The following is a 24,827-nucleotide window of genomic DNA, read 5'->3' as shown; positions in this document are numbered from 1 at the left end:
CCTCTGTACGCCTATGTAGATATTCCATTAAAAAAAGTCATTTACAACATTAACAATGTCTACACTGTATTTCTGATCAATTTTATGTTATTTTAATGGACAAAAAAAGTGCTGTTCTTTCAAAAACTAGGACATTTCTAAGTGACCCCAAACCTTTGAACGGTAGTGTATACATAAGGGCTGCACTACTGGACCCATCTTTTGCTCGTTCTGGCTTGATCATGATGTCCGCATACCACATGAAGATAAAGCTGAATTGAAGGAGAGTCTGATTGGTAGGTACAATGCATTGCAACATGCAACATTTTCTATGTCACTTGCATTCAAATAATAATGTTCTTTTTTTCATGTATAATGTGTACTGTTATATTCTTGATCGTATACATCATTTTATGAATTTTTTTCAGACCTCGTTTTGGCTGAGGCACGTAAAGTCACCGTTACAGAGAGCAGCAGTGGAGAAGAAGAAGAACAACCACCTGCCAAAACCTCCAGACTGTTCTCTGGCCTCCGCAACAAGATCAGCAAGAAGAAAGGAGACAAAGTCATCTGTCAGAGCAGAGATTATTCGATACATTGAAGTATCTTCTGATGAAAATGTAGTTGATCGCTTGGATTTTTGGAGAATACATGCAAAATACTTTCCAAGGTTCAAGCAGGTAGCAATGACAGTGTTGGCTGTACCTGCCACCAGTGCCCCGGTGGAGAGGGTGTTTAGTCATGGAGGCCTCATCATGCACCCTCATCATGCCAGGCTCAGTGCAAGAATGCTGACAAACTTGATCTTTCTGAAATGTAACCTGTCTGCAACATAACTGTTCTCTGTCTTAGGGCACAGCATGTAATTTGCTACTTGTTACAGGAAATTGTATTTCTGTTAAGTGTCCAGGCCAGTAAGTATATTTTAGGGATAAAGGTTATTACGTTTGATATATAGGACATTTTAGTAGTGCAGTTAATGAACAGTTGTCAGTCATTTTGGTTTACATTCATGCTTGTCATTAAACTTCCCTCACCTACAGATTTTCTGTTTGTGTGACAGAATGAAGTGAAATATAGACATGTCTGCCACAAAATACCATGCACTTTGCTTTTTTTTCATATCCGGTACAATTACTTTTATTAATGTAAACTACATTTTAAAAGGACATTGATTTAAATAGTGCCTGATGTGCTTTCTTTCATTCAAGTATGAACTAACGAACAAGGGAGTCTCTTCAAATAATTTACAAGGTTTATAGACCTAACCCACAGCAGGAAGAAAGTCATTGCCCAAAGGCTCTTGAGACTTGACTTGGACTCTACCTCAAAGACTTGTGAACATCTCTGGCCTCTAGGCACGCCCCTGTTCAAAAATATAATTTTTGTCTGGGCACTCCTGTGTCCCTTTTCTATCTCTCTCCTATCCCTCAACCTCTTTCAAGGAAACATAAGTCAAAGACAGCACAACAACAACTGCTTTTCAGACGGGGGGTGGGGGTGGCAGCGAATGTTTATGCCCAAGACCACTACCTGCCAACAAGAGGGATGCCCTAATGTTCGGCACCTTTTGGATATATTTTATCTGTGCTGATATCCGTCTTCCAGGAGTAAGCGTCTCCACCCTCCACCCCCCCCCCCCCCCCCCCATCTACCTATCATCACCCCATCCCCATTCCATCTATCCCCCCCTCCCACACACCCCCAACCCAACCTCTTTGTCTCTCTGGCAAATTATGTAGAGGTATACTTTCGAAGAAAAACCTATCCCTTCTCCTTCCCTTATTCCTCCTCTGTGTCATCTTTGCCCTCCACCAGGACATGAGTCTCTCCCTCAGGCACCCCTCAAGGCCTGTTCTCCAGTACACTTGGAAAACCCATGGTTGACACTTCTGCAGAGTTATATAACTCTGTTATTTCTCCCATGGCCAAACCTTTCACATATTGTTATTGATTGAGCCAATCCATATGACTGGCCCAATACAATTACAGAGGGTAGGACACAAACTATACATTCAATGCCACACGCACATGCACGCACGCACACACACACACACCGTATTTGATAGCCAAATGCCCTGGTGCTAGCCTCCCAATAAGGAGGTGTCTCACCAAAACAAACAATGGACCACTGACCAGCACTTCCAGATTCATGATTCAATCATCCTCATGTCACAACAACACAGTGCAAGCCTTCCCCTCAAAGCTGCCTCTGCTCTCTCTCACCAGTCAGCATTTCCTTTAATGACATGTCGTTACCGTAGCGATTCTCCTAAGCTTTTAGAGTATAGCGGCCGTAAAACGGTGATAAGGTAAATGGTCGGTGTGTTTTTTGAGATGGTGTGCTCTTTGTGGGAGAGACTGGGCCCGTGGCACTGTTTTTATTCCACTGTTCACTGAGCGTCACTGAATAATGGGTCTAAATGCCCATAAAGAAAGACATAAAAATGTAAAAAACAGACTCTGCTAGACTTAGCATGCTCATTAGGGAGAAAATTGCTGCCAGCTGGGGTTCCCATCCTGAGTTTATTTGCCCCCACTGAAATTCTCAGGCAGCCCATGAGAAAGAGAGAAAGAGAGAACATGAAGGGGGGGGGGGCAGACTGCACATGGGAAATGAGTGCACCCTAGTACATTTCCAGGAACGCCACTACTGACGTGACAACAAAATATACAGTTTATTTACAGTAGCTATACAAATTGGATATACTGTATATTGCATACTGTATATCTAGTGCCATAATTCAGGAGCAATACTTCTGATTAACCTGTCTCAGTGCTGGTCAGATAACATGTATTGTGAAAATATATTCACATTTATCATTTATGACAAAAAGTTAGATTTTTGGTTCCAACCGCCGTGTCTTTGAGAGACGCATGAAGCATGGAGGAGGAGGTGTGATGGTTTTGGGGGTCCTTTGCTGGTAACACTGTCATTGCTGGTAACACTGTCACATTCATTTAGAATTCAAGGCACACTTAACCAGCATGGCTACCACAGCATTCTGCAGCGATACGCCATCCAATCTGATTTGCGCTTAGTGGGACTATCATTTGTTTTTCAATATGACAATAACCCAACACACCTCCAGGCTGTGTAAGGGCTATTTGAAGTAGAGTGATGGAGTGTGGCATCAGATGACTTGGCCTCCACAATCACCTGACCTCAACCCAATTGAGATTGCTTGGGATGAGTTGGACCGCAGAGTGAAGCCAACAAGTGGTCCTTATATGTGGGAACTCCTTCGAGACTATTGGAAAAGCATTCCAGGTGAAGCTGGTTGAGAGAATGCCAAGAGTGTGCAAAGCTGTCATCAAGGCAAAGGGTGGCTACTTTGAACAATCTCAAATATAAAATATATTTTGATTTGTTTGACACTGTTTTGGTTACTACATGATTCCATATGTGTTATTTTATAGTTTTGATGTCTTCATTATTATTATTCATTAAAAACTCTTGAATGAGTAGGTGTGTCCAAACTTTTGATTGGTACTGTATATCCCAAATATATAGCTTATATGCATTTTCTCAATTTCAGGTGCTTGCCACTATGTTGTTGTGAGAAAAGTGCAGCAAGTTTGCAATCCAAAAACTGTGGCCTACTACAGTACATCAAACAGGCTGCTAAAAATATCAACAAAAATCTACTTTGAGTCTGCCGAGACCTAGAGAAAGGAGATATATTTAGAATCCTCCTGACCCTTTATGGGAGAAACAAGCTTATGACTAACCATAACAAGCCACAGTAGTAGCTACCCTCTCACTGGATGACTCAATCATTGGAAAGTGAAAATGAGCCCAAAACACATTATACACAAAGGTTTATTTAGAGGATGTTTCTTGAGGAAACATTATCAAGAGAAAAGTTTGGCAGAGGACAAAGATAGTTAGAAAAGTGTGAGTGGTGTGATATCTTATTTTTGGGGGGGTTGTTTTTCTTAAAACTGCATTGTTGGTTAAGGGCTTGTAAGTAAGCATTTCACTGTAAGGTTGTATTCGGCGCATGTGACAAATAAAATTTGATTTGATGTCTTTTTTTCTCTTCATTGCCTTTCTATGACCCTATTCATGTGTGTGCCTCCCTCTATTTCTTCCCCCTGTTCCTTCCAGTCTGTCACAACCTCATTGTTTTCCTCTGAGGGAACACAACAAATCAGATACCCTTCTCACAAATAAGATACCCTTTTCACTCCATTTCCCTGAACTATGGCATTGCCTCAGAAAGAGAGAGAGAGAGGGAAAGATAGAGAGAGAGAGAGAGAGAGAGGGGGGGGGGTGGGGGGGAGCGACCGGTGAGACAGGTGAAAGAGAGAGAGAAAGAAAGATGGCGGGATGGAGGAAAGGAGGGGGGGTGACAGAGGAAGAAAGGGATAGAAGGATTTGATAAGAAAAAAATATTTGCCAGGCCTGAATATTTGGGATAATAAAATCGAGTGATGTGGTGATATGGGGACAGCAGCCAATTCCAAAAAGCTCCAGTGGATTCCTGGGGAAAGCCTTAAAACTGGCACATACCTTTCTGGTTCTGTGCGAATGAATGAATCCGTCTGTCCTCAGATCAGCCAACATCTATGCCTGAGCAGATCAGGCATACATAATAACTCCCTCAGTCCATATCCCAGGAGTCTCCTTCGATTTTGACTGCTCTGATGCATCTGTTTGTGGCCATTTCCCTTGAAGCTCTTTTTTTGGCAAGTCTTTTATCTACTTCCCTAACGGTAACGGTATGTCAATGTTAGCTAGACTTAAGTGCAGCTCAGGACACATAGGCACATAGGCACTGACACACACACACACCACTCTTCTGGCTCCTAGCTCACCTCAAAGAGTAGCTGGATCAGGCTGACATACTGTAGCTGGATCAGGCTGGCATACTGTAGCTGGATCAGGCTGACATACTGTAGCTCAATCAGGCTGACGTACTGTAGCTGGATCAGGCTGACATACTGTAGCTGGATCAGGCTGACATACTGTAGCTGGATCAGGCTGACATACTGTAGCTGTATCAGGCCAACATACTATAGCTGGATAAGCCTAACATACTGTAGCTGTATCAGGCTAACATACTGGAGCTAAATCAGGCTGGCATACTGTAGCTGGATCAGGCGGACATACTGTTGCTGGATCAGGCTGACATACTGTAGCTGGATCAGGCTGGCATACTGCATTCTTGCCAGCTGTCAGCCGTGATCTTTTCACCCATTTTGAGGATTGGTGGGGAAAATATTCTACTGGAGAGCCACATTCACTGAGTTGATTGACATCCACTGAGGTTCGCTGACATTGAACCCATCTCCAACAGCTTGAGGCGTCAGCATGCTCACTTTGAAACTATCACTCTAGTAACCATGTTAGGGCTAGCAACATGATAGGAATGGCTCTGAGTATGTCTTTGTAGTGTTGTATGTTGATATTAATTATTTTATAAAGCCAAACATCAGGTTCAATACTGATCAAATCACAGGAAAATTAATATTGGCAGGGGAAGAATGGACAAAGCTAACTATGGACCAATCACCCTCATGAAAGCTGATTATAAGATCTTTACAAAGGGTTTACAAATACTATATATAAGGGATTATCCACATGATCTGTGGAATCGTGTTGTATTACACTAAGGCCCCTTCTATAGAAGTAGAGGTGAAGACAATGTTACCTGGGTCAGACTGAACATAGATTATCTTAAATGTATCCCAACATGTTTGGCATGACAATGAGTGGTAAGGAAAGGAATGTTAGCACTAACAGACTGGATTTCTCAAGACTATCAGGTTATAGATTGTGTCCTAAATGTTTACACAGTGTCTTTGTTCACAATCTACTGCCAGTGCACACACACTTCTACTGAAAAATTGAAGCATCAACCTGTGAGGTGGGTTTACTTGGTAGGATTATATATATATATATTTTAAGTATCGTACTGTAACACTCATGTTTAACCATCCTGTAATTTTCTGTGACCATGGGAGGAAAGCGCTGATGTGTAAATAGCCCAATGCAAGTTCAATGCAAGGGTATGTGTACGAGTCAGAAAGACCTACCTCTTTATGGCCTTATAGCAGATGATGACCATCAACAGGAGGAAGGCAACCGAGGCACAGCCCACCGTCCCCAACACCACGATCTCCTTCCACCACGGCTTCGTGGGAGGCACTGTGGAGGGAGCCACTGCAGAGAAAGGCAGAAGGGAGGAAGAAAAAGAGATGACCTTATTCAAGTTTAAGTTCATTTTCGTTCAAGTTCCATTTCACTTCAAACACATGGAGGAGATAGTAGGGCCCAGTGAGTCACATAACCAGTTTACAACCAACTGATCTCTGTTACAACCAGGTAAAGCCGGCATTTTTATAAGGAGATAAAGACATCATGGGGAAAGCCGTCCTATTTCGGTTGTTATCTGGTCAGTTAACAAGATCACAACCACATAAAGTTGCATTATATGATGAAAACAAAGATAGATGAGATAAAACAGTAGAGACAAAAATATGAAACAGCCAGATAGTCTAACAATAAAATCACATGATAGCTTGCATGGCTCAATAGTAAAGACATGGCGCCCCACTCCAGATCATCCATCATGAATTACCCCGAGAGAGAAATTCTATAGGATCATTACACCACTAACTCAGCCAGCAACCTATTTGCGCTTTCGCGGGTCCTGGACATTGCCTGTGCCACTTTAAAGTTTGGATTAGTTTCTACTTTTTCAGTGTGGGGACATTATGAGCAGCAGTGTTTTATCGAGCATGGGTTTGAATGGAACCATAAAAGGCAGGATCATCCAGAAGGGGACGGCTCATTCACGGCTTAATCGCCCGGAAGCATCAGATGGGGGAGCAGCCTGTTCTGTGGGCCCACCGAGGGCCTTTCTGAATGGACGTATGGCGTGGCTAGCTGTGTTATTTTGTCTGTTCTCTGTGTGGCTTTGTGTCTCAAACTCAAGGTCTGGGGGCAACATCTGGCTTAAAACCAGGTGTCTTATGGCCCCGCACTGATTTATGAATCAATTTATCTACATACACACACACACACACACACACACACACACACACACACACACACACACACACACACACACACACATTGTGTGATAAATTCACACAAACAAACCATGTCTCAATTGTCTCAAGGCATAAAAATCCTTATTTGACCTGTCTCCTCCACTTCATCTAGACTGATTGAAATGGATTTAACAAATTACATCAATAAGGGATCATAGCTTTCAACTGGATTCACCTGTTCATTCTATGTCATGGAAAGAGCAGGTGTTTTTAACGTTTTGTATAAACAGTCTACAGTATATGTTTCTTTCTTTTAATAATGTTTCCTTGCAATGTCCAACAATGATTAAAGGTGATACAAACAACAAGGCCAAAAATAACTTGAGTTGTCCTTGGGCCGTATTATAAATGTAGAATTGATTTGGGAGGGGGAATCTGAGATGGATAGCCAGACGATCCCCTACCCCCCTCCCCATTTGGGGTTAATTGTTTCCGGGAACACTCAAGCCTGGTTCTCCGGCTGATAAGCACTTCTCCGGTTGGATAAGTAATGCATCTCTGTCTCCTCTGTGACAGCCGATAAGATTCCTCGGATAAACCGCCAAAAGGGAAATGGAGGGAACACCTTAATCGAGTCTATGACGAGACCCACCTGTTATTCACTTGCGTCACACCACTCCAACTCCTGGCAGAGGCTTTTCAAAACTCTGTGGCTGATTTACTGTGGGATGTGTGTGTGTCTGCTAGCTCCATGTTGATTCCAGATCATTGCAACATTACACCATCTCCTGAGCATTAGACCCTGCACTTCCCTGCAGGTCATCTTCAACATAAGGTTTGAATGTTCCCATATAAGGAATGGTTTAAATAGCCAAAAATAAACAAAACTTTGCAACGGTAATCATTCAGACTAATATTATTATTGGGGGAGAGGGCAGTGTTTTTCAGTGTTTTCCCAAACTGCTACAACAGTGTAGCTCCATCAAGGGCATCAAATCCGTGATGCATTGAATGACGGGCTGATCTACAAATAATAATAAGTAGTTATTTATCATGCAAGGTGATGTGTAAATCAGTCAGTCGACAGTCGCCGACTGCATTGCAGTCGATGTTAAACAAGCCCATAGACAGACCAAGGATGGACGCACAATGCTTCCATAACTTTCATTGAATCACCTAATGCACAATATTCAGGACGACACGATCTGACACGACACGCATGATTCCCACCCAAAACAGTTTTGGAACAGTTTGTGCATATAATATACAGTATATTATGACAACATTTTGTGACATTTTGTTCGTTTTTGCAAAGGTTTTTTCGGCTGTTCGTGCACACACATTTTTCTCGAGGCAAGCCAAAGTTCGGAAGCCGAATTTTACGCCCCTTCGTCGGTTATTGGTCAGATTTTTCGATGAAGTGTTTGTTGTCATTCAACGGCAGACGTTTTTATGTAAATTTTTTCACTTGCGAAATACTGCACCAAACATGTGCAACTGTGCAACTAAAATCACCTCGGCAAAAACGTCAACATTAATGACAGATTTCTTGAGTTATCTTAGATTAATTCTGACTATTTTGAGGAAGTGTATACTGGCTATGGCGTCTCAAGATGGACAAACAGTGCTACTGCCACTTTTAAGGGAGTATGTGAGCACACTCGTTCGGTTCGCCTAGCTGAGTTCGGCCTTTAGTGTAACAACGCATCCCCCATTCCATCTGTATGAAGGAAATCACCAGATGGCTCTGATCCCAGGTGACTAAAACACACACGTACCCAAACACAACTACCACAAACACTCAAAAACACACACACAGGCCCACGTACACGTACATGCACACACCACACACACACTTACATGAGCATGCAAACACATACACACAATCATAGGCAACTGCACTCATAAAGTGCAGACACACACTTGGATTTATTAGGTAAGAAACCCCAAATTTGCACGACCCAAAGATAGGGAATGAATGGCCAGTATATATTTCCAGCTTTAGGCAGAGAGAGAGAGAAAGAGAGAGGGGGAGAGAGAGACAGACAGAGACATAGAGAGGGGCAGTGGGGATGCCAAAAGGGAGAGTGCATGGGCTTGCAAGCAGTGATGTCACTCTCCATCTCATCCCTAGTGCTGACCACTAAAAACAACACCAATCCTCACTCACACACACACGTGCACAAACAGACAAACACGATCACACACACGTCACATGCACATAAAGACAAGCACACACATGCACACACGATCACACACCCATAAAAAATTACTGTTTGATCCTTCCACAGCAACATTCTTTTGATGTTTGATTCTTACACTTATTTGGAGTGACTTGTGCATATGCTATGGCTGTGGTGAGGAAGGACCCAGAGCGAGGACTGATGTGAATAATCTCTGGTTAACAAGGGTGCGAGGCCGAGGTCCCCTAAGGCTCCTGCTGCAGCCTCAGACTGCTACAAACTAACACGCAGCCTGTCCTCGGAAGACTCCTCAACCTCAACTGCCCCAACCAACGCAGTGCAGCTGCCACCAAAGCAATATGTCTGCCTCCACAGTGTCCTGCAGGCCTCCGGGCTAAAGAACCCGATAATTGGACTGTCATACGTTTCCTGGGAGGGAAGTAACAAAAGGAGAGATACCAAGGGAGGAAGGGAAGAGAGTAGGGAAGAGAGGTGCCCACTGCCACCTAGAATATCACAGCTTCTTCAACGTCATTGTAATACATTGGTTAAACAGCTAAGATTACTGTCCCTGCTGTGCATTCAAACTATTTCATGTGGGTCAACATGAGTGTCTACGTATGAGTGGTCCAGGGAAATAAACCCACATGCAAACGCCATGCTCTACCAACTGAGCTACAGAGGACCACCCGAGTACCACCTTTGGACCAAACCAAAGACCATTAGCTTACTGGGTAACGATTGGTGAATCATTGGCATTTCAAAATGTTGCACTTACAATTACATCACTCTCTATCTGACGCCATTTCACTGTTTCCTTTCCCTTCCCTATAGTGACTAACATAAAATGAGAAACTTTTCAATTCATAGCTAGAGATGAGAAAACAATAAATAGTACATTATTTCTTTGTTGAGCACAAAAAAAACAAACCTGCTCTCTTGATGGCACTGTCATTTGCTTTTGTTTGGATAAGTCACTCAGTCAACCTGTATAGGGACCAAGCTGGGGTCTGGCATGGCAATGCGATTCATCAATGGTTCCGCAAGGAATACAAAGACCTCCGTCAGTGTGTAATAGGGATAAAGCTGTAATGGTCAAGGACCAGGATGTAGGACATGTACCGTTGCCATATTATCTGTCTCACCCATTTAACTATAATGTCACATGGGGTCAGATGTGGGAACTGAACCATAGCCTCCACTTGACTCACATCTTTTTGCCTAATCCATACAACTGTAACGTAACAAATAGCTGTGTAATAGGCTGTAAAAGGCTAGTTACGCAGTACTTATAATTTTTTTAATGCTTTACTTGGAAAACAACATTAGCAGTGGAAAGAAGGGTTGCAAAGTGTCGGAAACTTTCCGGTAAATTCCCGGAATTGTTACAGAATTTTTCCATGGGAAGTTAAGCCCGGGAATTTGGGGCATTTTGCTTAAATTAATCAAAAAAGTTAGCTTATAACAGTTAACCTTTTTTTGTGGGATACACATAAGGCAATTCTAGGTCTTGTGACATATTTTGGTCAAACTATCCCCAATTCAATGGAATTGCAACCCTCTGCATGCAGTGCATTCTTCCATCACATGTGCTGTGCACTCTTCCATCACATGTACAGCTGATCTTTAAGATCTTCCACACTAATGAGATGCTATTGAGCCCACACTACTACACTGTCTAAGCCAAGGACTACATGCTTTCTGGTTTTGATTACAATACTGGGTGACATACATGATTTTTTGTTAATTAGTTAATAGTAGCCTACAGTGTTTTTAAATGTCTAAATTGTTAACAATTTCTGCTAGTTAGTTTTTGCTACCATGTGTGTTTTAGCTTGCTTGAAGCTGCTACCTGCGGAGTGTTAATTCACCTGTTTCCATAAGGTTCTGCTTTTCTTTTCTTAGTCAACCTTGTGTTATTTTTCTTTGTGTTCTTGAATGTAGCACTGTTTCTTTGTGTTATAGAACGTAGCCTTGACTTTCATTTTTGTTCAGTTATTTCTGTTTGTATGGTTGTGAGGTATTGTTTGTTTTTGTCTGCCTGCCTGTGACCACGATTCCTGCCTTCTGCGAAGATTTAACTTCTTTGGGGTAGGGGACAGTATTTTCACGTCCGGATGAAAAGCATGCCCGGAGTAAACGGCCTGCTACAAAGCCATAAAAGCTAGAATATGCATATTATTAGTAGATTTGGATGGAAAACACTCTGCAGTTTCTACAACTGTTTGAATGATGTCTGTGAGTATAACAAAACTCATACGGCAGGCAAAAACCTGAGAAAAAATCCAACCAGGAAGTGGGAAATCTGAGGTTGGTCGATTTTCAACTCATCTCCTATTGAAGATACAGTGGGATATTGGTAATGTTGCACTTCCTATGGCTTCCAATAGATGTCAACAGTCTTTAGAACCTTGTCTGATGCTTCGACTGTGAAGTGGGGCCGAATGAGAGGGGTTTGAGTAAGGTCTACCATGACCTGAACATGCGCTGACCATGCGCGTTCATGTGAGAGCGAGCTCTGTTCCAGCGCACTTCTGAAGACAAAGGAATTCTCCGGTTGGAACATTATTGAAGAATTATGTTAAAAACATCCTAAAGATTGATTCAATACTTCGTTTGTCATGTTTTTACAGACTGTAATATAACTTTTTTAACTTTTCGTCCGTACTTTCCGCTGGACTTGAACGCGCGTCGTGAGTTTGGAAAGTGTACTGAACGCTAGAACAACAAGGAGGAATTTGTACATAAATGATGGACATTATCGAACAAAACAAACATTTATTGTGGAACTGGGATTCCTGGGAGTACATTCTGATGAAGATCATCAAAGGTAAGTGAATGTTTATAATGTTATTTCTGACTTCTGTTGACTGCACAATATGGCGGATATATTTTTGCCTTGATTGGGCTCTGAGCGCCGACCTCAGATTATTGCATGGTTTGCTTTTTCCGTAAAGCTTTTTTGAAATCTGACACAGTGGTTGCATTAAGGAGAAGTGCATCTAAAATTCCATGCATAACAGTTGTATCTTTTAGCAATGTTTATTATGAGTATTTCTGTAAATTGATGTGGCTCTCTGCAAAATCACCGGATGTTTTGGAACTTCTGAACATAATGCGCCAATGTAAAGATTTTTGGATATAAATATGAACTTTACCGAACAAAACATACATGTATTGTGTAACATGAAGTCCTATGAGTGTCATCTGATGAAGATCATCAAAGGTTAGTGATTAATTTTATCTATATTTCTGCTTTTTGTGAAACTTCTCTTTGGCTGGAAAAATGGCTCTGTTATTCTTTGAATAGGCACTCACCTAACATAATCGTTTTGTTTGCTTTCTTCGTAAAGCCTTTTTGAAATCGGACAATGTGGCTGGATTTACAACAAGTGTATCTTTAAAATGGAGTAAAATGCATGTATGTTTGAGGAATTTTAATGAAGGGATTTCTGTTGTTTTGAATTTGGCGTCCTGCAGTTTCACTGGCTGTTGAAGAGGTGGGACTCTACCGTCCCACGTACCCTAGAGAGGTTAATAAACATCTGTCATGCTCTGTGCGCGAATCTACACCTTTTTCTCCCTGACTATTCATTACAGTTTCATTTTAAAACATGTATCTTACATAGGAGTTGTTTAATCTAACTACTTATCTGTACATGGAATTGTATTTGGGGTTTTTTACTCATTTTTTTCTAATCTTTACAGGAAAATGCTATGGGCACTATCTGATGTGTGGAGATATTTCACTGCAGCTAATGTAGAAGGAAAAGCTGTGTACATTTGCAAATACTGCGCCAAATCATATGTGAAGAATGCAACAAAGGTGCAGAATCATCTGGCCAAGTGCATAAAGTTCCCTCAGTGCTCACAACAAGCAATCTCTGACAAAAGTCCCTCTACTTCTATTCGAGGAGAAAATCATGAATCAGACACTTTATCAATAGCAACAGCTCATGGTCCTCCTGGAATTAGAAGTTCTTTTGACTCAATGGAGGAACGTAGTCAGAGAAATGCTGATGAATGTCTTGCTCAAGGTGTGTATGCAACTGGTTCACCTCTGATGTTCACAGGCAATGTGTATTGGAAGAGATTTCTGAATGTTCTTCGCCCAGCATACATCCCTCCAACAAGACATCCTTTATCTAGTCATTTGCAGGATGCAGAGTTAAACAGAGTTCAAGTGAAGGTCAAGTAAATCATAGAGAAAGCAGACTGTATTGCAATCATCTCTGATGGGTGGTCGAATGTTCGTGGGCAAGGAATAATTAACTACATCATCTCCACCCCTCAACCAGTATTCTACAAGACCACAGACACAGACACACCGGGCTCTACATTGCAGATGAGCTGAAGGCCAATGACCTTGGACCACAGAAGGTATTTGCACTGGTGACAGACAATGCTGTAAACATGAAGGCTGCTTGGTCTAAAGTGGAGGAGTCCTACCCTCACATCACACCCATTGGCTGTGCTGCTCATGCATTGAATCTGCTCCACAAGGACATCATAGCGCTGAAAACAATGGATACACTCTACAAGAGAGCCAAGGAAATGGTTAGGTATGTGAAGGGTCATCAAGTTATAGCAACAATCTACCTCACCAAGCAAACTGAGAAGAATAAGAACACCACATTGAAGCTGCCCAGCAACACTCGTTGGGGTGGTGTTGTCATCATGTTTGACATTCTCCTGGAGGGGAAGGAGTCTCTCCAAGAAATGGCCATATCACAGTCTGCCGATATTGACAGCCCCATCAAGAGGATCCTCCTGGATGATGTATTTTGGGAGAGTGGTAAGCAGCCTGAAACTCCTGAAACCTATAGCAGTAGCCATTGCACGGACTGAGGGAGACAATGCCATCCTGTCTGATGTTCAAACTCTGCTTGCAGATGTAAGAGAAGAAATCTGTACTGGCCTGCCCACTTCACTGTTGCTCCAAGCAGAGGAAACCGCAGTTCTGAAATACATCAAAAAGCGTGAAGACTTCTGCCTGAAGCCCATACACGCCGTAGCGTACATGTTGGACCCAAAGTATGCTGGCAAGAGCATCCTGTCTGGTGCAGAGATCAACAAGGCCTATGTTGTCATCACTACCATATCTCGCCACCTTGGCCTGGAGGAGGGCAAGGTTCTTGGCAGTCTGGCGAAGTACACTTCCAAGCAAGGGCTTTGGGATGGAGATGCAATATGGCAGTCGTCCCAACATATCTCATCAGCCACCTGGTGGAAGGGACTTTGTGGATCTGAGGCTCTTTCCCCTGTTGCCTCCATCATCCTCCAAATCTCACCAACATCAGCCTCCTCAGAGCACAACTGGTCCTTGTTTGGGAACACACACACCAAAGCACGCAACAGGCTGACCAATACAAGGGTTGAAAAATGGGTGGCCATTCGGGCAAATTTGAGCCTGACAATGAGCCATTCTCAACAAGGTTGGCAAGTGACAGTGAAGATGAGGCCTCAGAGTCTGATGTTCAAGAGGTGGAAATTGAGGGGATCCAGGGAGAAGACATGGAAGCCTGAGAGGAAGAGAACCAAAGCTTTAGTTTCTAGACTATCATTTTACAGATGTATGTTGAAAATGTTTTTGGGAGATGCGATGGATCATTGGGGATCATTCAATATTCCCTTTCTTTTGTTGTTCAGTGAAATCATCCCATGTGAAGAGTCAACTCATTTAATTAAATTGTTTTTAAAATTTCTATTGGAAGGATTTAATCATTTGCAATTATGTCTACTTATGATAAGGTAAAAGGTTTATATTTCTGTCTCCATATGATATGGTAAATATATTCAATGCAAAAATCTACATTTAAATGGTATTAATAGGAATTTGCATATATTTCCGTTAATGCCCATATATTCCCGTTAATTCCCACGGAAAGCTTCCACCTCTGAATATTCCCCAAAACGTGCAACCCTAATGGTAAGTAGCACAACAGCATACATACAGTAACTCCCTTCTTAAGTGTATCCCCTTATAGACTATAGTATGGTCCCTGTCTTCGTCTACTGCTGTCTACAAGACAACCACAATTTCCCCCTCTGGGGATCAATAAAGTTTACTCAAAATTCGACTGTAAAGTGTTGCCAGCAGTTCCTCTCATGAAAAGCTCTGAGGACATTACCAATCCCTGTGGGTCCATTCCAAGAAACCATGGTGTAAACACAGCTGAGAATTTCCTGTTAACGCTAGCTATCATCATGAGCCCTTTTACCCCGGAGCAAGACCCCAGAGACATTGACTGGTGAAAACAACATCCCAGAATACACAACCCATGGGACTTGGCTTCACACTGCTCTGTGGGTTTGTTCAATGTTTGTAAAAGTGTGTTAGAGAGTGAGTGTGTGGTGGTGGTGGGGGGGGGGGGGGGGGGGGGGGTGTATGCATGTGTGTTCCATGCATGAACCTGTGTGTGTGAGTATGTCTCTGGTAGCATACATATCCATGAAGTATACTGTGTGTGTCTGAAGTGTGTCTACGTGTGTGTGTGTGTGTGTGTGTGTGTGTGTGTGTGTGTGTGTGTGTGTGTGTGTGTGTGTGTGTGTGTGTGTGTGTGTGTGTGTATGCTCCTGCACGGGGAATACACATTACATACTTCACCGGGGATGACAGTGATAGATACCCCCCTTCTCTCTAAGACAGGAACAACACAAGTATACATACGGTAAGGAGCCAGGGCAGCACCATGACTTCAGCAAGGGAGCAGGGCTATTAGATTAGGCTATTTTTATACCTGCCCTGGACCTTAATGGAGTTATGAGGCTCTGCATTGCCAGGCCAAACTGATTGCAGAACTGAGGGAACTGATAGCATGCAGGATACAAAAACAAACAACAGTCCTCGGCCAACAAGGCTTTTAAAATTTTCAACATGGAATGCAAGGCCCTAATATTTGTTAATGCTGCTGGAAGAGTAGCTGCTGCCTTGGCAGCCACTAATGGGGATCCTTAATAAATAAAATACAAATACACATTTCAAACTTGTCGTGTTTGGCCCGTTGTTCTAGTCCAGCTCTGTCTGGCGAAGTTCTCTTTAAGGCCGAAGTATATTTGGATACTGAACAAAAATGTAAACGCAACATGTAAAGTGTTGGTCCCATGTTTGATGAGCTGAAAAAAAAGATACCAGAAACGTTTCCATATGCACAAAAACCTTATTTCTCTAAAATGATTTGCACACATTTGTTTACATCCCTGTTAGTGAGCATTTCCCCTTTACCAAGATACTCCATCCACCTTATGGGTGTGACATATCAAGAAGCTGATTAAACAGCATGATCATTACACAGGTGCACCTTGTGCTGGGGACAATAAAAGGATACTGTCACGCCCTGACCTTAGAGATCCTTTTATGTCTCTATTTTGGTTGGTCAGGGCGTGAGTTTGGGTGGGCATTCTATGTCTGGTGTTCTATGTTGTCATTGTTTTGTATTTCTATGTGTTTGGCCTGGTATGGTTCCCAATCAGAGGCAGCTGTCTATCGTTGTCTCTGATTGAGAACCATACTTAGGTAGCCTGTTCCCACCTGTGTTTGTGGGTAGTTGTTTTCTGTTTTGTGTCGTCACCTTACAGAACTGTTCGTTTGTCGGTTTTGTTGTTTTGTCCAGTGTTCAGTTGATTGATTAAAATATGAACACTTACCACGCTGCACCTTGGTCCTCTTCTCCTTCTCCCGCCGACGTTCGTTACAGATACGCAAAAAAAACTGTGCAGTTTTGCCTAACACAATGCCACAGATGTTTTGAGGGAGTGTGCAATTGGCATATTGACTGCAGAAATTTCAACCAGAGCTGTTGCCAGAGAATTGAATGTTAAAACGTCTTCTTAATAGGGGGCGCTATTTTCACTTTGGGAAAAAATCGTGCCCAAATTAAACGGCCTCGTACTCTGTTCTAGATCATACAATATGCATATTATTATTACTATTGGATATAAAACCCTCTGAAGTTTCTAAAACTGTTTGAATTATATCTGTGAGTAAAACAGAACTCATTTGGCAGCAAACTTCCAAACAGGAAGTGAAAATTCTGAAAATGGGGCTCTGTGTCAGGGCCTGCCTATTCAACTGGCTTATATTTATGGATCTGTATGCACTTCATACGCCTTCCACTAGATGTCAACAGGCAGTTGAATGTTGAATGGGGAGTCTAGCTTGATGTGAGACCGAATGAGAGCTTTTGGAGTGACAGGTCCGCTCTATTGGCAGTATTCAACTGCGCACCAGGGAGCCACACATTGTCTTCTCAAATGCGTTAGGTATACACGACGAAATGCTCCGGCTCGGATTTTATTGGATACATATGAGAAAAACATCATAAAGTTGGATTTTCAACCGAATTTGACCAGTTTATTCGACGTTTATTGGGACTTTTGGAATTTTTCGTTCCATGAGCTAAGAGTTCTTGGACATGTGCCCTCCACATGGCTAGCCAAAGTTGCTAATTCGACAGAAGAAATGGACATTCTAAAACAAAACAACGATTTATTCTGGAACTAGGACTCCTTGCATAACATTCTGATGGAAGATCATCAAAAGTAAGAGAATATTTATGATGTTATTTCGTATTTTTGTGGTTTGTGTTGGCTCCAACAAGGCGGAGAATTGTTGGGCGCTGTCTCACAATATTGCATTCTGTACGTTGTACTAAAGTTATTTTTTTAAATCTAACAGCGGTTACATTAAGAACCAGTGTATCTTTCATTTGCTGTACAACGTGTATTTTTTTGTAAAGTTTATGATGAGTTTTTTGGTTAGATTACGTGACTGTCCAAAATATCTCCGGACAATTTGGTGCATTATGGCTATGTATTCACAATGTAAAACCACGATGTGTACCTCTAAATATGCACATTTTCGAACAAAACATAAATGACATGATGTTATAAGACTGTCATCTGATGAAGTTGTTCAAAGGTTAGTGATGAATTTTATCTCTATTTGTGGGTTTTGTGAAAGCTATGTTGGCGGTGAATAAATGGCGATGTGTGTTTGGCTATTGTGGTGAGCTAATATAAATATATATTGTGTTTTCGCTGTAAAACATTAAAAAAATCGGAAATGATGGCTGGATTCACAAGATGTTTATCTTTCATTTGCTGTATTGGACTTGTGATTTCATGAAATTATATTATATGATATCCCTGTGGCGCTAGGCTAAGCTATGCTAGTCAGCTTTTTTGATGAGGAGGATCCCGGATCCGGGAGGGTGACTCGTTAGAGGTTAATTTCTCTACCATAAGCTGCCTCCAAAGTCATTTTAAAGAATTTGCAGTATGCCCATCCGGCTTCTTCACCTGCGGGATCGTCTGAGACCAGCACCAGGACAGCTGATGAAACTGTGGGTTTGCACAACCGAAGAATTTCTGTCAGAAACCATCTCAGAGAAGCTCATTTGCCTGCTCTTCGTCCTCACCAGGGTCTTGACCTGACTGCAGTTCAGCATTGTAACCGACTTCAGTGGGCGAATTCTCACCTTCGATGGCCACTGGCACGCTGGAGAAGATTCACGGATGAATCCCAGTTTCAACTGTACTAGGCAGTTGACAGACGGCGTGTATGGAGTCATGGGGGCAAGCGATTTGCTAATGTCAACGTTGTGAACAGAGTGGCCCATGGTGGCGGTGGGGTTATGGTATGGGCAGGCATAAGCTACAGTCAACGAACACAATTGCATTCTATTGATGGCAAATAGAGATACCGTGACGAGATCCTGAGATCCTGTCATCCGCTGCCATCACCTCATGTTTCAGTATTAAAATGCACGGCCCATGTCGCAAGGATCTGTACACAATTTCTGGAAGCTGAAAATGTCCCAGTTCTTCCATGGCCTGCATACTCACCAGACATGTCACCCATTGAGCATGTTTGGGATGCTCTGGATCGACGTGTACGACAGCGTGTTCCAGGTCCCACCTATATCCAGCAACTTCACACAGCCATTGAAGAGGAGTGGGACAACATTCCACAGGCCACAATCAACAGCCAGATCAACTCTATGCGAAGGAGATGTGTCGTGCTGCATGAGGCAAATGGTGGTCACACCAGATACTGACTGGTTTTCTGATCCACGCTCCTACCTTTTTTTAAGGTATCTGTGACCAACAGCATATCTGTATTCCTAGTCATGTGAAATCATAGATTAGGGCCTAATGAATTTATTTCAATTGACTGATTTCCTTACACGAACTGTAACTCAGTAAAATCTTTGAAAGCATCACACAGTAGCTAAGTAGCTCAGTTTGTAGAGGTAGTGGCAACAATATCAAACATAATATATAATAATAAATGTCATTTAGCAAACGCATTTATCCAGAGCTACTTAAAGTCTTGTGTGTATACATTCTACGTGGTCCCGGGAATCAAACCCACATCGCCATGCTCTACCAACTGAGCTACAGAGGACCACCCAAGTACCACCTTTGGACCAAACCAAAGACCATTAGCGTACTGGGTAACGATTAGTGAATCATTGGCATGAAGTAGCACCTCCCAGGCACTAGGAGTGCTGGTGAGCCGGTGGCAACCATTCATATTGGTGACCATTGAATATCAATAACTGAATATCAACGTTGCCCATCTGAGCTCCTAATCACAGAAGGCATGAAGGTTATTGGTTTCAATGCCAGTGCCATGTTGTTTGGATGGGGGATGTGACCATTGAGATCCTGTAATTATATGGCTGCGACTGTCTGTCTGCCCCGGGGCTTTGGGGTGGACATTGGAAGAGCTGTACTGGACGGAATACGCCCCCCAGTGGTCCCACTAGGCCATCCCAGAAAACCTTGCTGGGCTCTGACTCCCTGGCTGAGATGGTTGCTCATCAAGCTGACAGGCCTCCAGCCCAGAGACTGAGTCACTGCCACAGGGGTATGTGTGTGTGTATGTGTGTGTGTGTGTGTGTGTGTGTGTGTGTGTGTGTGTGTGTGTGTGTGTGTGTGTGTGTGTGTGTGTGTGTGTGTGTGTGTGTGTGTGTGTGTGTGTGTGTGTGTGTGTGTGTGTCATCGGCCCAGTAAACAGAGGATGTTTGCTTAATGTCAGGTAATATTCTCTTCAGTGGTTTATTTATCCATTTATTTTCAATTCAGCCAATTCAGAAACTGAATAGAAATTGTAATACATTGAAATTCTAATCAATTCTAAAAGAATGAAACTATCCTCACTGGAAATATAAATAGCTATATTCAATGTGGAATTTCAAATAATCTTCTGAATTGACCGAATAAAAATGGAGTTTACACGAACACAGTTACAAAGGTTATAGCGTAACATTAACAATGTTAATCAAAAAACATTCTGAGAACATTGTCAAACAGTTTAACTTCTCTGCGCTACGGATCCCTTTTACGGGATAATTTTCCTAAACAACCGCTGAATTGCAGGGCGCAAAATATTACTAAAAATATTTATAATCATGCAATCACAAGTGAAATATACCAAAACACTGCTTAGCTTGTTGTTAATCCACCTATCGTGTCAGATTTTGAAAATATGCTTTACAGAGAAAGAAATACAAGCTTTTGTGAGTGTATCAATCAATGCTAGAACAGTTAGCCTTATATTAGCTTGGTTAGCTTGGTCACGAAAGTCAGAAAAGCAATAAAATTAATCGCTTACCTTTGATAATCTTCGGATGTTTGCACTCACGAGACTCCCAGTTACACAACAAATGTTATTTTTGTTCGATAAATATTACTTTTATAACAAAAAAACGCCATTTGGGTTGCGCGTTATGTTCAGAAAACCAAAGCCTCGTTCCGTTCAACAAAAATTCCAAAAAGTATCCGTAATGTCAAATGTTTTTTATAATCAATCCTCAGGTTCTTTTTAACAAACATAATCGATAATATTTCAGCCGGACCGTAACCTATTCAATAAGAGAGAAAAAGAAAATGGAGAGCTACCCTCTCACGTGCAGGAACTAATCAGAGGACACCTGACTACTTTTGAAAAATCTCGCTCATTTTTCAAAATAAAAGCCTGAAACTATGTCTAAAGCCTGGTCACAGCCTGAGGAAGCCATTGGAAAAGGAATCTGGTTGATACACCTTTCAATGGAAGAAGGACGGGCCAGGAAACACAGATTATTATTATTTTTTAAATCACTTCCGGGTTAGATTTTCTCAGGTTTTCGCCTGCAGAATCAGTTTTGTTATACTCATACTCACAATTATATGCAGAGTCTACGATCTGGACCTGAGAAATAGTCCGTTTACCTTGGGAACGTTATTTTTTTTTTTTAAATAAAGAAAATCTGACCCCTAGCGTCACAACTGAAGTATATGGTGGACCGTTAGGAAAACATTCAATGCCATCGAGCCCACACCAATGTATTACACTCTAGCATATTGTGAAAATACCAATTAGATTCCCCTTGCAGTCAGACGCCAGTCAGTTGCCAGACCAATGAGTCAAATCAACTAAAACAGCATTTTAATTGTGACATGCGTCGTAAACAACAGGTGTAGACTAACAGTGAAATGCTTACTACGGGCCCTTCCCAACCATACAGAACACATGAAATATAAAATATATATATATATATAACTGTAATAATAATAGAAAAATGTAAAATAGTAACATAAGGAATAAATACAAATGCAGCTTGGCTATATACATGGTACCAGTACCAAGTCAATGTGCAGGGGTATGAGGAAATTGAAGTACATATGTACATATAGATAGGGGTAAAGTGACTAGGCAACAAGATAGATACTAAACAGTAGCAGCAGCTTGTGTGGAAGCGTGTGCGCCGAATGTGTGCCTGTGTGTATTTGTGAGTGAGTGTATGTGTGAGTGTGTGGGTAGAGTCCAGTGAGTAGAGTCAAAAAGTGTTAGTGCATAAAGGGTCAATGCAGATAGTCCGGCTAGCTATTTGGTTAACTATTTAGTAGTCTTATGGCTTGGGGGTAGAAGCTGTTCAGGAGCCTTTTGGTCCCAGACTTAGTGCTCCGGTATCGCCTGCTGTGCGGTAGAAGAGAGAACAGTCTATGACTTGGGTGGCTGGAGTCTTTGACAATTTTTAGGGCCTCCCTCTGACATCGCCTGGTATAGAGGTTCAGCCCCAAAGATGTACTGGGCTGTACGCACTACCCTCTGTAGCGCCTTGCGGTCGGATGCCGAGCAGTTGCCATACCAAGCGGCGATGCAGCCAGTCAAGATGCTCTCAATGGTGCAGCTGTATAACTTTTTGAGGATCTGAAGGCCCATGGCAAATATTTTCTGCCTCCTGGGGGGCTGTGTTTGGACCATGATAGCTCCTTAGCAATGTGGGCCTATCCACTACAGCACCATCGATGGCCCTCCGTTTACTGTAGTCGACGATAAGCTCCTTTGTCTTGCCCACGTTGAGTGAGAGGTTGTTGTCCTGGCACCACACTGCCAAGTCTGACCTCCTCCCAATAGGCTGTCTCATCGTCATTGGTGATCTGGCTCACCGCCGTTGTGTCATCTGCAAACTTGATGATTGTGTTAGAGTCGTGCGCAGCCATGCAGTCGTGTGTGAACAGGGAGTACAGTAGGGGACTAAGCACGCACCCCTGAGGGGCCCCTGTGTTGAGGGTCAGCGTGGCGGATGTGTTGTTGGCTACCCTCAGAAAAGATAACTCTTTGTGTGACTGTGGTTCCCACATAATGGGGGGTTGGTATTGTCTCCTAGGTGGCTCATCCACATGCTCGCCTGCCAGTGTGCAGCAGCTTCAAAGGTCATCTTAGCACCCGCTGCTCCACAGCCAGCTAGCCCCCAGTCCGCACTCTCTTACTCATCACAGAGAGAATGAGAACAACTGGTTTGCGACTATCACCATCTCCACAATCCACCAACAGCAGGATGCCATGAGCTGAGGCCATTTTCAACTCGCATCAAAGACAGCGGTCCCCTCGGGAGTAGGTTGGAGTTTTTCCTGGACCATTGATACAGGGTCAGATGTTTTGTCCTCCTGATAATGGTTAGAGTTAGGAATGGGAGTAGGGTAATCTGATCCGAGATCTGTGATTAGAGGTGACTTCAACCTGGAGCATCCTGTTGTCATGTACCATAAATCGAATTTGTTGAATCACGGCAAGCTTTTCTCATTAATGTTAAAGAAAGTTAAAATGAGCAAAATGGCAAAGAACTGAGGCAAAGAACAAAGAGCTGCCTATACATGGTGGAGGGAGGAGTGTATGTGTGTCTGTACTGGTTGTGCAAAGACACAGAATGTAGCCAATGAAAGCTTCCTGAGGTGCCGTGGTTGGCTGGGGCAGCAGGAGAGAGATCTACAGTCGATGGCTCAGTCAAATCCCTGGCCCACCTCTTAAATCCTGCTTTAATTAAAGTGGAAGTGCTGGAGCAGGTCCAGAGAGGGAGCCTGCATACCAAAAGGATACTCGCACTGGTATCCTTTTAACCACAGATCTAGGATCAGGTTCCCCTACCACCGATACCAACCGTAATCATTAGGGGGATTCAAATATTTATGACCCTGGATCAGTGGTTAGGTTAGGAGAGATTCTGACCTCCTTTGATGGAGTTTCAGGAATGAGGTGAACACCAGGATTTCCCCCATTCCATCCCTTATCTCCCACCTCATGAGGTAGGTAGCTGAGGCAGGTCACAGTGCCATCAGGGCTGTGACAGTCATGGAATTTTGGATGACGGTTATTTGTCAGCAAAATGTCCGCTGTCACCATTATAGTCGTTTGAATAGCAAATACAGTATATATATTTTTAAACATAAACAATAACTGTAAGTGCTGCTGTTGCTGCAGAGAGGGGGGGGGGGCAGTTTTTCTAAAACACTTTGCTGATACAAGGAGCAACAGCGTTTCATCACGTTGTAAAGAGTCCTTGTTACATCGGAAACGCGGACCTGCCATCTTTTTGAAAGCTTGACCATCACAAATCAAATCCACATTTTATTTGTCACATGATTCATAAACAACAGGTGTAGACTAACAGTGAAATGCTTACTTCTGGGCCGCCCTTCACAATGATGCATAGAGAACAATAGAAAAATAATAACACAAGGAATGAGTAACGATAACTTGGCTATATACAGTACACGTGGTACCAGTACCATCTTCAGTCAGCTGTTCCACAACACAAAATTCTAAAACTGGCTAGTTTGGCATCCTCACGTCTCTTCTTATATCGTCTGTTAGATGTAAACCAGGCTTATTTATACTTTGATGCTTTTGGGTACAGTTTTTACGACTTGAATATGAAGTAGATTTTTTTAGGACATCCATATTCGTAGGCTACACGATTATAAAATTACTGTGCCATCTCTAAGTGGCACACGTGTCCACACACACACACACACACACACACACACACACACACACACACACACACACACACACACACACACACACACACACACACACACACACACACACACACACACACACACATAGTAGGATTAACCAACAGCTTGTAAACAAGTGGTTGACAAAGCCCTCACACTCATTCACATTATCAAGCTAACAAACCTTAAATTAGCCAGCAGGTATGGGTACATAAATAAATAATTTCACTGACTTTAAAAGTACAGGCCCCTCACATTCGCTTAACCTGTCCTCCATTCACTCACTTACCGACTGCCTTATTTACTTTCTTACTTATTCACTGACTGATAAAATGTACCTTTGCCAATAACTGCCAATCTTCTAATGCCCCA

The 24,827-nt window shown here is 42.5% G+C and overlaps 1 protein-coding gene across 1 annotated transcript in view; it reads right to left on the bottom strand.

Moving 5' to 3' along the window:
- Positions 1 to 24,827, bottom strand: part of prima1 (proline rich membrane anchor 1) — a 63,671-nt gene that overhangs the window by 25,591 nt on the left and 13,253 nt on the right. Inside the window, exon 3 of the mRNA XM_055872451.1 lies at positions 6,022 to 6,148. Within this exon, the coding sequence (XP_055728426.1) occupies positions 6,022 to 6,148 (127 nt within the window). The remainder of the gene's footprint in view (positions 1 to 6,021; positions 6,149 to 24,827) is intronic.

This window comes from Salvelinus fontinalis, chromosome 20 (assembly GCF_029448725.1).
Source record: "Salvelinus fontinalis isolate EN_2023a chromosome 20, ASM2944872v1, whole genome shotgun sequence".
In the NCBI taxonomy this organism is placed as follows: Eukaryota; Metazoa; Chordata; class Actinopteri; order Salmoniformes; family Salmonidae; genus Salvelinus; species Salvelinus fontinalis.
This window is presented reverse-complemented; position numbering and strand designations above follow the sequence as displayed.